Source organism: Ictalurus furcatus, chromosome 11, assembly GCF_023375685.1.
Source record: "Ictalurus furcatus strain D&B chromosome 11, Billie_1.0, whole genome shotgun sequence".
NCBI classification, from domain to species: domain Eukaryota; kingdom Metazoa; phylum Chordata; class Actinopteri; order Siluriformes; family Ictaluridae; genus Ictalurus; species Ictalurus furcatus.
In genome coordinates this window covers 8,708,792-8,724,790 of record NC_071265.1, presented here as the reverse complement: position 1 = coordinate 8,724,790, position 15,999 = coordinate 8,708,792, and the positions used below count along the sequence as shown (strand labels likewise).

Here is a 15,999-nt window from a genome sequence, read left to right as displayed (position 1 = left end):
GGTCAAATAGTGCAGTTGTGTAAGCAGGAAAATTCATTTTCCTAGTTAAGAAAGGAAAAGTCTGTTTTGTTGAACTTATCCACTATTCACTGATGGAGACTTGAGTGCAAAACTGTTTGTGGCAATTGCAGTCCTACAGCTTTCAACGTAATTGTAGTCTTAAGCCATCACAGCATAACTGTTCATATAAATTGAGGTCTAATGCCATCTTTATGGTTTTTAAGTGGTACCATCCTCAGTGGAAATCTCAGTGATCTTTAGGCTGCACCATGTGGGACCATCCTCAGCAACAGCATGTGACTTCCAATTGGTGAGAACTCCAACCAGAAGTAGGGCGTCAGGATGGATCAGGCAGGTCCGGGGAGCAAATTTCTGCCAAACAAACTCTTTAAAGATTAATTGTCATTTTTAGTTCAGTGAGATGGAGAACTGAACTATCTATTTCCAAAAGTAAAATGATCTAATGGGTTTTCACTACTATTCCTATAATCCAGGCATGTTAAAATTTTGAAAAGAAAAAAAAAATCCAAATTCACCCCTTAACGTGTTTCCATTTGTTAAATAGCCTACAGTGGTTGGTCCATAATGATGTAAAAAACAACAACAACAACAACAACAAAAACATTTTATTAGTGCTATTCAAGATTCAAGAATGTTATTGTCATATTTCCAGTAGGCCCACACAGTGAAATTCTTACTTTTATACACTCCTCTGGATGTTGCATCGAATTATGCAGAAAGTAAAAAAACACAATATATACAATATATACAAGATATATACAATATATCCATCCATCCATCCATCCATCCATTTTCCATAACGCTTATCCTACACAGGGTTATGGGGGAGCCTGGAACTCGGGCACAAGGTGGGAGACACCCTACACGGGGTGCCAACCTATCTCAGGGCACAATCGCACACCTATTCACACACCAATTCACACACTACAGACAATTTGGAGATACCAATCAGCCTACAACACACATGTTTGGACTTGGGGAGGAAACTGGAGTACCTGTATAAACCCCCAAAGCACAGGGAGAACATGCAAACTCCGTGCACACAGGGCGGAGGCGGGATTTGAACCCCCAACCCTGGAGGTGTGAGGCAAACATATATATATATATATACATTTGGTCTGTATAGTCATTTTTACCATTTTTAAACATTTTAAAAGAATATGTACACTCTACAGCACTGTAATATGATGTACAAGTTGTTCTGATATGGAGATGATAATCCACCAAGTACACCACAAAACCAATTGAAGAGTTCTTTCATGAACAACAAGATAAACTGCTCTCCACTGCTTTTCCATTCAGAACTGCATCATTACACCTTTACAGGAAGTTACAGAGTGCAGAGTGTACAGGCTCTTCTTCTTGAAGAACAATCCAGGCTCCATTACACTTTTCTTCTTTCATTTTTTTTTTTTTTTATTTAGTTAAGGCATATTAGCTTCCTAAACTTAGATTGGAACCTTTTCTGATAGGGAAATACTATATTTTAATGTTCTACATAGAACTGAATCCACTACAAGCATAGCAGAAGAATTTGCTGTTATAGAAAATTAATCAACATCTTCTGGCCAATCAGAATGAAGAATTCAACAGTGCTGTGGTATAAAACAACATGACAAATGCATTATTGTAGCCTGACATTTTGTCCTGTATCTCTCATTTGCATTATGTCACTGACCTCTTTTTTTCTTTTTTCTTTTTTTTTTTTTTTTCTAAATGTTAAGGTGTACTATTAAATGAATTTGTGTTTCTTTTAATTGCTTTAATTTGAATTAGTTTCTTTGCTGAAACATCTCTTTACCTCCCTCAGAGTGGAGGCTTCAGTGGCAGTGCCTTGTTTTTTTTCTGGGCAAACACAGGATAAGACATGGCTTCTTTGTGGTGAGCGCATGAAATATTTATAAATAATAACCTTGGACGACTGCTGATTTGCAATGACATTTTCATTACAATGAGCAGCCTATTAGTTACCGTCTCCTGCATTAGTTATTAATGCGCCTGTGTGCCAGCTTTACTTTGTCATTTATTGCTTCACCTCTGTGCCTGTTAAATATTCAGGAACAGCTGTATCCACATTTACTGTTGATGATCCGCTCCAGGAGATTGCTGTTGTCCTGACTTACCACTGTCCCTATAATGAGAACTGGTATCTTTGTCCATAGCTACATACTGTTCTGTCCTTTATAGCAGCAAAGTTTTGTATTTTCAATCTATAAAAATATGGAAATAATTTAATTTACCATAGTAATCAAAAACAAAATGCATCAGATTTCATGTCTATATATAATTGAATTATAAGAGATATTGTATACACCTTCTTGCAATCATGTACACTAATTCATTTTCTTTTTAGAGCAGTGGCATGGTTGTGTATACCTTTGCCTTGGATAATATGTGCTGTGGTACTTAGGAAGAACATATGGACTCCTAAAATGTGTTCAGAATATCTTTACACAAACTGGACATAATGGGAGGTCTGGGCACTACTGAGCCTGAGGTTGTGGGAATGCCTACGCACTAGAGCAGGTGAGGCAGTAAAGGTCATGTTCCTCTGAGAGTGACCACTGATTGACCAGAACAGCACTTGCCTTGAGGCTCAGCAGGGTATTAAGTGTGAGGAAAGTGACCACACACTTTTACACACACACACATTTTCAAGAGACACACACAGACGCAGAACTATTAAGTTCACTTACTCATCTTCCAAAATATAGTCTTATATTTTATATGAAATGTATCCTATTTTGCTCATCTAGACAGTTTGCATGTTCCTTGGATGATGACCAGTGACTGACCACACACCACTTGCCTCTTTGGAAGCCTGTCAGGAAATTTCCATCCTCAAATAGTTTCTGTCTTTCGACTGATATTTGATATGAACATTAAATGTTGCGCATATTGCTTTACAGGTTCAACTTAGTCTATGTTTCTCGAAGAAATCTGACTTTCCCGATCAGAGTGGAACTAAAAGATGAACAAGCTACTTTATGATGACACGTGCGAGCGTTTCCGAAAAAAAAAGCGACACATTTACGCACGAGCTTCATTGGAAAATCCAGGACACTCTAGTTTTACAGTCGTGAGACTATCAACCTACTGTCATATACTTTAATCAAAAATATTACAAGATAAAAATATATACATTCAATTAAATAAATTAATAAACGAATAAGAATAAAACAAAAACACGCTACTGTAATAAGTAACTTAATTAAATAATGATAAAAATTGGGTGTCTTTTAATTTCTTTTACTTTATTTATTTATTTATTTATTTTTAATTAAATGCCAAAAATCTAAATTTATTTTACATCACGTAAATCCAAATATAGTAGGGTTGTGTTTAGGTGATTAAATCATTTTAAATAACATCAAATTTAAATAAAAAATACTATTGCATCTGCGCCTTTGCGCACTTGAGAATGATTGGATGCAGGAACGTTGCCTCTGTTGTTTCTTATTCTGTGGAAGCTTTTCATTAAAGCAGCCACCTACAAATTAGACAAAATAAATATAGCCTATTAGTTATAACATAGCTTACACATTGTAAAGATGAGAACATTTTGCGGGTCCTACGAGTGTAATACGTTGACAGAATTATTTACTATTGCGGGTGGTGGAGTAAACCGACTGTATGCCCAGGTGGAGGCTGCTAATTGAAAGCTGTTGATATTAAAATGATCCTATTTAGTAGTAGATCTAGGTGTGTGAGGTTTCCGATGTAGCCATAGATACTAGATGGTTTCATGAAACACACAAAACCTGCTTATTATGCACTTAGCACTACGATGAACAACTGATTTCCAAAATATTGCTCTTGTGTGAATTGCTTTCCCACACCATGATGGTGTGTGTGTGTGTGTGTGTGTGTGTAAGCTCCACCTAGTGGTATACTGTGTGGCTTTAACGCTCCCACACAGTATGATTTCTATCTGAGAGCATATCAATGGACTGTACCCATGTGTAATCATTAAAGGTAATAAGCAGACCATACATTTATTTCTTCTTATGTTTGTTCATAAACAGTAGACTGTAAAATCGTCCATTTGGAATGAACAGTGCTGAAGCAGTGCTGAATTATTCATCCTCACACCGTTTATTTGTGTCCATACGGATTTATATAAAGACTGCATGAGATTTAGTGATGAACCCTGGTCCGAAACTCAATGTCTTGAATCATGAAACGAAAATAGTACACCAGACATACACATAGATATAGCCTCTGTTTTGTTTGTTTGTTTGTTTGTTTGTTTTTCTTTATTAATGGTAAATTCTTTATTTTGTTTCGATTTTGTTTTGCTTTATTTGATATTATATTATTTACTTGTGAGAAATAAAAATTAGCCTAAATATTGTTTTATTTGATTTCTGCACAAAATACTTTTAAATAACATGTCAATGAATACAGCGAAATGGATTTCGGGTGAATAAAAGCTAAATAATAATAATAATAATAATAATAATAATAATAATAATAATAATAATAATAATAATAATAATAATAACATGATTATTCTAGGTTGAGCAATGACTTTTTCCTTTGCATTATCTATCCATATATTTCTAAAACTCTTTATCCCAGTGCTACCTTTTCTTTCTTGTATTTAAGAATTAATGCATCAAGAATCGTGTTTTATTATAAATCACTGGGACTAAGGGCCAGGCATGGCAGGAATTTGCCTCAAACTTATTTGTCTTATTTTCCAGAATAAGGAGACAGTGGAGGAATGAGCTTAGTGTTATCCGGTGTCACTCTCGGCAGCTACTTTTTCTCGAAAGTGAATTTAAGACGCAGGTCCTTTCTCTTTTCCCATGGGTATCAGTTAAATATAGCCCCTTAACCCCTGTACACCGTGCGCCATTTGCTGTTTGTGTAGCGCTGATTAGCCACAGACACAACTGTGAAACGGAGAGCCGCTTTTAGAAAAGCAACTTGCACATTTCACATCGCCGCTGTAAATCCTTAAAGTGCCTCTGTTCAACTGCTGAGACATTTCATTACACCAGATAATTCACTTATATTGTAGAGTACTACACATTAAACTATTAGATTGTATTTAAGCATTGGAGTATACTAAAACATAATAGTGCCATGGCAGCGAGCCTATTATTTACAAGCAGATATAAAACAGAAAACACATAGTTCTGTTATAAATGTGTCATCATTTCTATTACATGGAACGGTTGGTGATAGTAGGATTAAGTCTATACCTATACTACAATGTGCCTTAAAGCAAAAAGCGGCTTAAAAAATGCACACCTAGTCGCACTTAGTTTGTAGAAAATATATATATATATATATTTAAAAAGGTTAATATAATTTCTCAAGCACTACCTAATTTTATATACTTAGAAATAATATATTGTAATATCAAAATATTGCAATACCACAATTACTATCTTACGTTTATGTTGTCACTAATTCCCAAGCATTAAAATTAAAAAAAAAAAAATTAATGTAAAAAATTTATTTGACCTAGCATAAACAATAATTATATATAAGAATACAATAATAACTATACATCCCCTATCGTTGTCTTTTCTCAGCAATAAAATAAATTTTGATTAAACACTGATTAAACCATGTAAATTTATGTTTCGTTTTGTGATGTGTTCTGTCATATTTATAAATTAATTTGAATCAATTATATCGATTATATTAAAAGGTCATTCAAATGAACTACAATATATTAAAGAGTAACGACAACGTTTGATGAAGTGAACTGATTTCATTTTCAGTGTTAATCTAACTGAGGTTTGAATTATTAAGCAATTAAGAATATAGATGTTTTATTTTAATATTTATTAACAAATGTATCCAATTTACAACACAATATAGCTACATAGAATACATATATTTAATTTGTTTGTATAAACAGACTGTCCAGCCTTCGAACAAGAACATTTTGTGTTTCATAATAAAAATAAATCAAATATAAACATGAATTACCCTCAAAAGCGAATCACGTTTCTTGTGATCCCAAATAAGAAAAACACATATATGATGGAAATAAAAATAAAACATGTCCAACTACAAAATGTCAAAGTTCGAACAGCAAATAAAAGAAGAAGAAAAAAAATCAGGAAGTCGAACAAGTACATTTTTTTTCATACAAATATTTACAAATATTACCTGTGCTGAAAGCATTCCTCCGTTTTGTATATTTTCTTTTTTAATTTTTTCTTTACATGGCTACATTGAGGAGGACGAATCGTCCAGTGCTGCCTAGTTCGTGCTGTACAGTCTCTCCCATCCCTTCCCTTAAATATTATAAAATGAGTTTATCACTGAGAAGGCCATTTGGATACCGCGGACGCCGCCGGTAAGAACTGTCCCGTGAGGAGGTTTGTCGGTGGCACGCTGAGGATGGCTGAGCTCCGTGTTAACGATGAGAGAGAGTGCGCGCTCAGCAGCGCCGACTGCACCGTGACCGGCGGCCGCAACAAAGTCTGTGCGCTTCCGGTGCCGCTGCTGCTGGACACGCCGATGATGTTCTCTATGCTGAACGAGGGCCGACTCGAAGGCTCCGACTTGATCATGGACGCCGTGCTGGCAGCGGCGGCGACGCTCAGACCGTTGAGCTGCAACTGGAGGCTCGGGCTGAGCTGCGAGCTGAACGCCTTCCGGTTTACCTCGGCCGACGGTAAGAGCGGGACGGCCGGAGGCAGCACTGGACCCACGGGAGGGATGTACGGGTACTGCAGCGCGGCTGGGTGAGAATACGCGGCCGGGTGGAGGCCGTAGTGGCGCCCGTAAGGACTCCCGAGTCCGTACGCACCGAAACTTTGCATGACGAGAGCGGTCTGGTCCCTGAGAATGTCTGGCTGCCTTTTGAAGCGCTTCCTCCTTCGCAAGAAGCTGCCGTTGTCGAACATGTCTTCAGACTGCGGGTCCAGAGTCCAGTAGTTGCCCTTGCCTGGGTTGCCCGGTTCACGCGGGATCTTGACGAAGCAGTCGTTGAGCGACAGGTTGTGGCGGATGGAGTTCTGCCACGCAGGGAACTTCTCCCTGTAGTATGGGAAGCGGTTGCTGATGAACTCGCAGATGCCGCTAAGCGTGAGCTTCTTCTGTGGGCTCTGCAGGATGGCCATTGTGATAAGAGCGATGTAGGAATACGGCGGCTTCACCAGGCTGCTCTTGGGCTTGTTGGACGCCGGGGCAGTGGCGCTCTCCTGGCCCTCCTCTCCTGTTTTGTGCTCGCTCTCGCCTCCACTCTCACACGGGCTGCCGGTAGCGCGCTCGTGCACTTCCAGGTCATCTCCATCGTCGCCAGGCTCGTGCAACATGCCTGGGCTTCCGCACTCGCTGTCCCTCTCCAGTCCCTCGTCGCCTTCACCGACCACGTCTATGTCCACGTCCTCTGCAGTGAGCACCGTCTGACCGGACATGTCGCTGGCGCTGCCGCTTCCTGACAGGGTCATTGCTGCGCGCTTGACACCGATTCCGAAGGTAAGAGCGCAGTCTGCTCCGGCGGTCAGCTCGGGTGTCAACCACTTGGCTAAATGCAGCGCGGTCACAGCGCGTTGCCAGTGAAAACTCAAAACTTCAGATAATATTTCTCCAGGCGAGCGCTCTTCAGAAGTTTCACCAAACTTGAGCGCACAGACCTCCAGCGTATTTCCTCCAACCTGCTTACGAGTGACTTCGGACTAAAGAGAGGTGATGACGCATGCTTCCCAAGCAGGGTTTTTAAAACGACTGTCTGATAGATTAGGATAGTTTTTCCACTTAAAGATATACTATCAGCCCCGTCACGTGACCCCGTGACGTCAGGCGGTCTCCCTCTGTTGAACAGCCGTGAAGCTGAAGTTTGTTTCACGCGCTTGTCAACAAATGGGACAACACTGCAACACACTTACACCTCCGGCCGTCCGTCATATAGACCCTTTTATAACTGATATGCATGACTGAAATCTTCTGCTCGGGTGTGCATTAGCCTGTATCCACCTATACACCTTGCTTGTAAAAATGGACTTTTAAGCTCCGAATACACTGTGCTGAAAAACTACTGAAAGAAAACATCTACTAACAGATCCATTAAACGACAACTCTTACTATTGACTGCTTCTACATTGTACTGAATTAAAGCCAATGCTTAAGCCGAATGAGAAGTATCTTATCGCGCAAAGTCGGCGCGTCAGAGGAGAAAATCTTTAGTGTTTGTGATTTTCTTGTCGTGAGCGCATAGGCTACGTGGCTGCTGCGTCGATTTTGTTATACACGTCGGGGGAAATAATTGCTCAGCAACAATAGGGAAACCTACAAATAAAGCCTTCTTAACGGGTTTCTGTGGAGGTGCTAACGATCTAATCATTGCGCATGTTAGCATTTGAAAAAAGTAGGAAATGAGCGGGCACGAAAATGCAAAACGCGGACCATTCACGCGCACCAAGGTGAGCGACGCATGCGGGGATGTTCTCGAGGATGGAGAATATGGAGCTCTGTGAGAAAATGTTGTTCAGTGTCATTGTGCTGTATGGGGGTGTGTAAGGTAACACTGACTAAATGTTAGTAGGCTTATGGAAAGTGTTAAGTGCATGCTTATTATTATTATTTTTTAATTATTGTGTAAATATTTCTTAATGTGATCTAATCTATAACAGAACGTAAAGATAATTGTTTCTATGCACAGGCAGAATTAAAAGTAAAGGCTCTAACGTGGCTAAATTTGTCATTTACTTTGCAGCATGCAGTTATAACCTCTTATCGATTTGCTTCAAGAGGCTCCACCTGCCGTAATGAAAAGATCTTTAACTGACAGTAGAACCAATTACTTTATTACTTTATACAGGGAAATGAATGATCAGCTTCAGAGAAATGTAAATGTGCCAGCGCGGTCATTAGGTGTTTTGCATATTTTTTTTCCTTAGAGAAAATAAAGCCATTTAGGAGTCATTAATATTGATAATATAATAAAGGTTTAGGGAGTTAAACTAATAATAATAATAATAATAATAATAATAATAATAATAATAAAACGTGTTTGATAAACAGTTAATTGCAAATTAATACAGATTTGTTTTTATGACTTAGGATGTATTTTTTTCCATTTTGCATTTAGCTGCATTTATTTCCTTGGCGGTTAATTTGGAATATCTTTTTATTAATCTATCTAATTATTTATTTATTTTAAAAATAATTTCACAACACTCTCTGTCTCTCTCTCCCTCTCTCCCTCCTTTTCTCTTCACTCCAGGGTGTAATGTTTTTGTGCAATGATATTTAATATTTAACGTGATAAACTCGCATCCCAGCCGTCTCTCTGCTCTCTAAGGAGCGCGCGCTCAGGCGACGTCACCAGAGCAATTTTTTTTTTTTTTTTTTTTTTGCACGTGGTCAGTGAAAGCTGGATTAATTAAATCAAGCCGTTTATAATGGTGTTGAAGAGAAACCCGGGCCATGTCCTCCCCTCCATTAGACAAGTATTGTGCTGGCAAGCAGACGGTGACCTGTGTGATCTTCTGTCTATCAATACGAGCTACTTAGCAGATGAAGCCAAAGTACGTTTGCCTTCGTGACACTTAAAAACAACTACACTGTGAATTTGCCAGAGTTATTTTTATTCTAATTTCAGCGTTTCATTCTTGGTTTCTTATATTGTCTGATGCATAGTTTTTGAAATAATAAAATCTGGCCTTATGCATGGTATCACCCTTTTATTATTCATATTATTCATCTTATTAGCCTATGTGATCATTATGACGACATAGATTAATTATATATTTTTAAAATTTTTATTTTCTGCAACAAGATTCGGTTGTCTTTCTTCTTGTCAGTGCGCACTGAAGAAAAATCGTACACGCATAAAAATAATAATAAAAAAAGCATATTATCATATTCTCCAAAATGAGATCACATTCGTCCCCTCAGCGATCTTTTGAAGCTCGATAAATTCGGGTGTCATTTCCCTTCCGCAGTTTGTTAATGAAATGTGCATTTAAGCACACATGCACGGCTTAACCCGACTAAAGCTTTTAGAATAATAAGGGAAGTGTTTGCAGCGCGCAGGTGACGGAGCGGATCCAGTCGCTCACTGTGATTATCCAGCAAGGTCAGAAACAAATGGCTCACAAATAGCAAAGCAGCACCAGAATTTATGCCTAATTAAATCGCTAAGATAAAAAGAGATATAGAAGAGGGGAAACTGAAGGGCGTATATAGGGGGAATGTGTCCATTCAAAAGAAAATGCTTTAGCTGGGGCTTAGAGACTCTAATATCTGGGGTGGATGCTGAACCCAGACCACACAGAGCATCTGTGCTAATATTTACTTTTAAAACATGATAAAGGAAAAACTGTATAGATTAGATCTGATTTACCCGACAATCATACCATTGAAAGACCACCTCTTGGACCTTTTCATATGAATTGCATTTAAGTGAATACACGGATCCCTCACTCTCCACTGTTAGCCTATAATTTCAGAGATGATAGGCTATTTTTGCATATTGTAAAAGATTTTTTTTTGCCAATTAGTGAGTGATCTTCAGGTTCACCTCTCAATCCTCCCATTTTGATTTATAATATAAATGCACCCTTTCCATTAAAAAAAAACCAACAACAACAACAAACAAAGTGAACTTGGTGTAATTTGTTGCAGCAGCCAGGATATTGTGGCAGTTTTGCAGAGCCTAACGTCTTCTATCAAAGACAAGACTGGAAAAATCACATCACTGAACTCATTATCAGAGTGTTGGAGGGGAAGGCTGTAAACCGGTGTGATAAATTAATGGCATTGTTAGCGCGCTTTTAATTAAGGTTATTATGTCAATTATTTTTTTTACACCAACTCGGAATAATCAGCATGTCAGATTTAATAATAAAACAAAACAAAACAAAACAAAAACGTGTCATTCTCAGAAGAAGAAGAAAAAAAATCATCTTCCTCTCCAGCCGAAAGGAAAATGTCCATGTCATGTGTATACTCGCGTTAAAAAATGACTTTTCATTTAAACGCGATCCTTAATGGGATTTTCCATGCTCGACACCGTGATTCCCCAAGGCTGTACCCAGCAGAAGGCAGGATCTCAGGCTCCTTTCCCCCTGAATTCACCATCCTCACCCCCCGAAGGATCCACTCTATCAACCTGCAGCTTTCTGTCAAACAGTATGATCCAGCTCATTTTTAACAGTCCCTTTTGTAGGATCATCGCGCGACCTAAACAGAAAATCTATACTGCGCTCCTTAAACGCGGCCAAAAGCAGCAGATTGCTCATGGGGAGTACATAGAAATAAAACGTGACAAAATTTTGTGTTAAAGAATTTGAAACAAACATAGCATCTGTCATAATACCCTGGACATTTTAACCTTGACTTTCCCACTATAATAGAAACACCTGTCTAACGCCAGACCACAGGAATCAGAAAGATGTGTGTTGGGTTGTTTTTTTGTTGTTGTTGTTGTTTTTTTTTGCGTGCATGGTTTTTGTAGACCAACAATAAATTCAAAATAAACATTACAGAACATAAACACTGTTATTAGATAAACATTAACTGAAGAGTCAATTCAACAACAACAATCTATCTATCTATCTATCTATCTATCTATCTATCTATCTATCTATCTCTGTCTGTCGGTCTGTTTGTCTGTCTGTCTGTCTGTCTGTGTATCCATCCATCCATCCATCCATCCATGTGTATCCATCCATCCATCCATCCATCCATCCATGTGTATCCATCCATCCATGCAATACTGAATGCCAAAATATATATTTATAAAATCTTTCTCTCTCTCTTTCTTTCTTTCTACTGTATATCACTTTTTAATACTAATTGAAAAAAGAGAACAAATTATCCTTAAATCGTTACCAAAGACGTGAAAGTGAAAACGTGAAGTGCGCTTTGTGCTTGAGGAAAATATGTAGATCCTGTATAAAAAAAATCTACATAGTAATACATATAGCCTACCTATCACTGGCGCAGTAATACCTAACATGCAAGCATGCGAGCCAGTCATCTCCACTTTAGACAGATGTTTGTCTGCTTTGTAATAATAGCTATTAGATTAAAAAACGAAAACAAACAAACAAGCAAAAAAAAAAAAAAAAAAAAAACCCCACAAAAAACAGGCCTTGTTATGAGAACGACCCAAAATATAATATAATGTATAATTCAGATTAGCATTTCCCCCTTCTTCAACATCCGTACTGACCAGGCATTATTTAAGAATTTAAAGATTCAATAATAATTAAAAAAATAATGTTCATTTTAATGGAAGTGAAAAGTCATTTTTTTTAAAATGGCATCTATCACGTGATTACTGGTTTTGCGTAATTTTACACATAGGCCTACTACAATTTTTTGACCAATCAGTAATCTGCATGATTTTTTTTGGCATTAATGTACATCACAAATGTGTCTAAACTAGCACTGTAATCCATGTTAAGTGATATAATCATACGAGTTGTAGTTTTGCTGTAGGCCTACGTAATGCATGAATCCTACTCCTTAAGATGCAAAACAGAATTCTCTGGGTACTCCAGAGTAAAGACGCTTCTCAAGTACTTATGTTACGACGCGTTTGGGAAACAGATCCTAAATGTAAAACGATTCGTATGATTTCTACGACCTTAGCTTTAGGTTTAAAATGCTTTTGGGGGAAACCAGGCCTTTCCATTTCAGTTCGTGGTGCTTGGTGATCCCACCATCTCCCAGCTCAGCACGACTCATACAGAGGAGGGCTAGGGAGTGCTGCAGGGATGGGAAATGTGCAGCCAGATTAACATGCCAATGTGTGCTGTTGAGTGTGTGTGATGTTACCCGGTTTGTACGACTCATTGTTATTTAGAGCAGCGTTGAAGTAGCACATTAGCGCGACCGCAGGGTGTTATTTGAACGGTGTGTTTCTGCTTGTAAATGGTGCGATTTAGCCGCATATAATACGCACAAAGCACTCAGTCAACATTGCACAAATGCTCAAACAATGCTCGTGTTTCTTAAAAAGAAGCTTTCGTGGTACACAGCCTACAGCTGCGCAGAGCTATTTTACAGGACGCTTTTAACTGCACGAGCGCAGTGTGTAAAATTACTGCTTTAAAATGTTTTGTTTTGTGTGCGTGTGTGTGTGTGTGTGTGTGTGTGTGTTATTTTATTCTTTATTATTTATTTGATTATTTGTTTGTTTGTTTGTTTTATTTCATCGTCGTCATGTGAACAACTCAAGTAAACAAATTGCAAAAACAACTTCATAGTTATTTTTAAAACTTGTGTGAAGTTTGAGAATGTGTCCTGTGTTACATCGCTTGGGTGTTATAAAACTTGAACACAAAAATAAATAAATAGGCGTAGATAACAAACAAACAAACAAACAAATAAACAAACAAATACATACATACAATTTCAAGCAATGCAAAAAAATTTACAGTTTGAAAAATACTTTAAAATCAGAAAAACTCCTTTGCATTTTTAACGCATGTGGGCTGTACAACTGAATTTAAATACATGATTGATTTCCTGAAGTAGGCTACATAATCTTAAAACATTGGTGTTATTTAACTCAGTCCACAAGCGTATACATCACTGACCTGTGAAAACTCAAGCTTTTCATGTGCACTGGTGCATAAACATCAGTGTCAATTATAATTACAGATTACCCCTCTATCTAATAATCTGTCACAGTTTTTTCAAGCAGTGATTTTTTTTTCTTACCATCTTTACCTAACGCGGTTTACAAGCTAAATATTAATGGGATTTGCAATGTAGAGATTGTCATTGGTTGTTGTGTGAAATCGCTGATTGGCTCATAGAGCGCCCACGTGTGGTAGCATCCGGGACCTCGCTATGTTAAACCCACTAGCGCAAACTTCTTGGATGTGCTGGGTCGCCAACAAGGCAAGCAGCACCCTAGAAAAAAAATAATACAGTGCACGTAATGTTAATATAGGCTATGCTTATATTTTAGAAATATTTCGTTCCCCATCGCACTTTAAAATATGGATAACAGGTTATGCTCCCCTATTTTCGCTGCCAAAAAAATAAAATAAAAAATTTAATAAATAAAAAATCTCAAGCAGAAAAGGTGATGAGAAAGTGTAACGAATTGTTCCAGTTTCACTAGTGCAGTATTAGAGAGTTTTATTTATATTTGCCATTTTACTACATCATGCTTGGACATTATTAACCTACATGATTTAGCCTAAATCACAGCCACACTGCTAAGTTAGAAGTCTCAGTGGGTCTTTTAAAGATTAGTGAGCTGAATAATGTCCTTAAAATAATTTGAAATTCGATCCAAATCAGAGGAATTGAATTAATGCTTCTATCTTCAGCGAGGGCTCGATATCACGTCGGAACAAAATCAATATGGAGTAAATTGGCTATTGAGAGGTGTCAGTTATTTGTTCTGGGGTGTTGGTTGGTCTTTAAACAGAGGACATGCCATTAGATATTAGGCAAAGTCTGCAGTATTAGTCTACTAGATACAGTCTCTGAAAAAACGGGTACTAAAATTGCACCATTCATTGTCGCTGCCTGATCACATCAAGCATCAACTCGTACAGTAGCTATGGCCATGTCTCAGAAATGTGCATATTGTAGCCTGTATGTTAAAATCTTTACTCCAGAAAGTAGCCTAATTATGGTCCAATTATGTGCAATAAGTCTTCTATAAAGGTACACTACGTATATCAATATTTTCATAACAAATCTAGACCTACATATTAGGCTACAGGTGAAAAGATGAGGGTATCAATCCACATAAGGTAAAGATGCACTTCTAAGATTGTGCTACGAGAAATAATGCGGCAATTATTTAATTACTTAAGTAGGTTATAGCTATATTAAACACCTCCATAATTATAATTTGCATAGGCTATTCCTTATCAGGATTTGTTTTAACCGCTACATTAATTTAACCTTGATATACATAGATATATGTTCTATAATAATAATAATAATAATAATAATAATAATAATAATAATAATAATAGCCTACAATCTTGTCTAAATAGACAGTGTTTAACTAAGTAGCCTAACTTGTTGTATAAAGATACACCAAACATTTTTTACAACAACCCTACTGACAGTGTTTCACACCGAGGCTTAATGCTCACTGAGCATCATTATGTCACCCTCCTCTTTCCTCTTCATATCTCTTTCAAGATGCAATCAATGCCTCCAATTCATTACTCTTAGTGTCGGCTTTAGGTACGGCTCTTTTGTCATTAGGCAATAATTCCCCCTCTCTTCTGAGTCCTACATAACTTCTCGTCTCCGCACTTTTACAGATGCCTCCGGCTATAAATACTAATGCAATCTCTTTGACTAATTTGATTTTTGCTGGTACACTTGCAGTTACGGGTGAACTTTCCCACGACGGAGATTCAGAGGAGGGGAAAACATCCCAAAGAGCCGAACAGATCATTTCCATAATTACCCAATTGGCAGCCTAATGACCTCTCAGGACAATAAAAAAAGAGGTCTGTTGTTAATTTCAGTGGATTTCAAACTAAGATTCCTATCTGACACGTTCACGAGGCAACAAGTGGACTTTTTATTCATGCACTTGAGGGTGCACTGGTCGCTGCACGTGCATGCTTATAACTTCATCATTTATGGATTTATCACAATTCCATTTTTATATTAGGGTTGAAATAGTTGGCTAGACACAGAGGCCGCAATAGTCTAATTAAAGCAATCACCAGTCCTTCTAATGACTTCTTTCCCTATTAATATTCTGCACAATTTCTTCAAATCGGATTTTCAGACAGGCACGACATCCCACTTTCCATCCTCTCATTTCAATGTGAAATGCGTGCATTTTACTGCATCTCTCTTAAAATACTTCATAGTAATACAAGAAAAAATAAAATAAGAGCACTAAATACCAGCATGCATTTCTGCAGTTTGGATGCGCCTCCGAATTTCTGATCTGCGCCATTGCATTTCCAACACTGTCCGATTAAAGACCGAAAATCCAGATAAAATTTGTATGTTGCTGTAAATCTACTGAGTTTATTGGCATCATAAAAAAAGCCTGAA

The 15,999-nt window shown here is 37.7% G+C and overlaps 1 protein-coding gene across 1 annotated transcript; it reads right to left on the bottom strand.

Annotated features, from left to right (window-relative positions):
• Positions 1-4,647: 4,647 nt before the first annotated feature.
• foxd3 (forkhead box D3) lies at positions 4,648-7,478 on the bottom strand. The gene has a single exon (XM_053637056.1). It carries the CDS (start codon positions 7,440-7,442, stop codon positions 6,306-6,308), a length of 1,137 nt encoding a protein of 378 aa, XP_053493031.1. The 5' UTR covers positions 7,443-7,478; the 3' UTR covers positions 4,648-6,305.
• Positions 7,479-15,999: the final 8,521 nt, after the last annotated feature.

Coding starts and splice junctions, on each gene's coding strand:
- foxd3 (XM_053637056.1), bottom strand. CDS start 7,442: ATGACCCTGTCAGGAAGCGGCAGCGCCAGCGACATGTCCGGTCAGACG.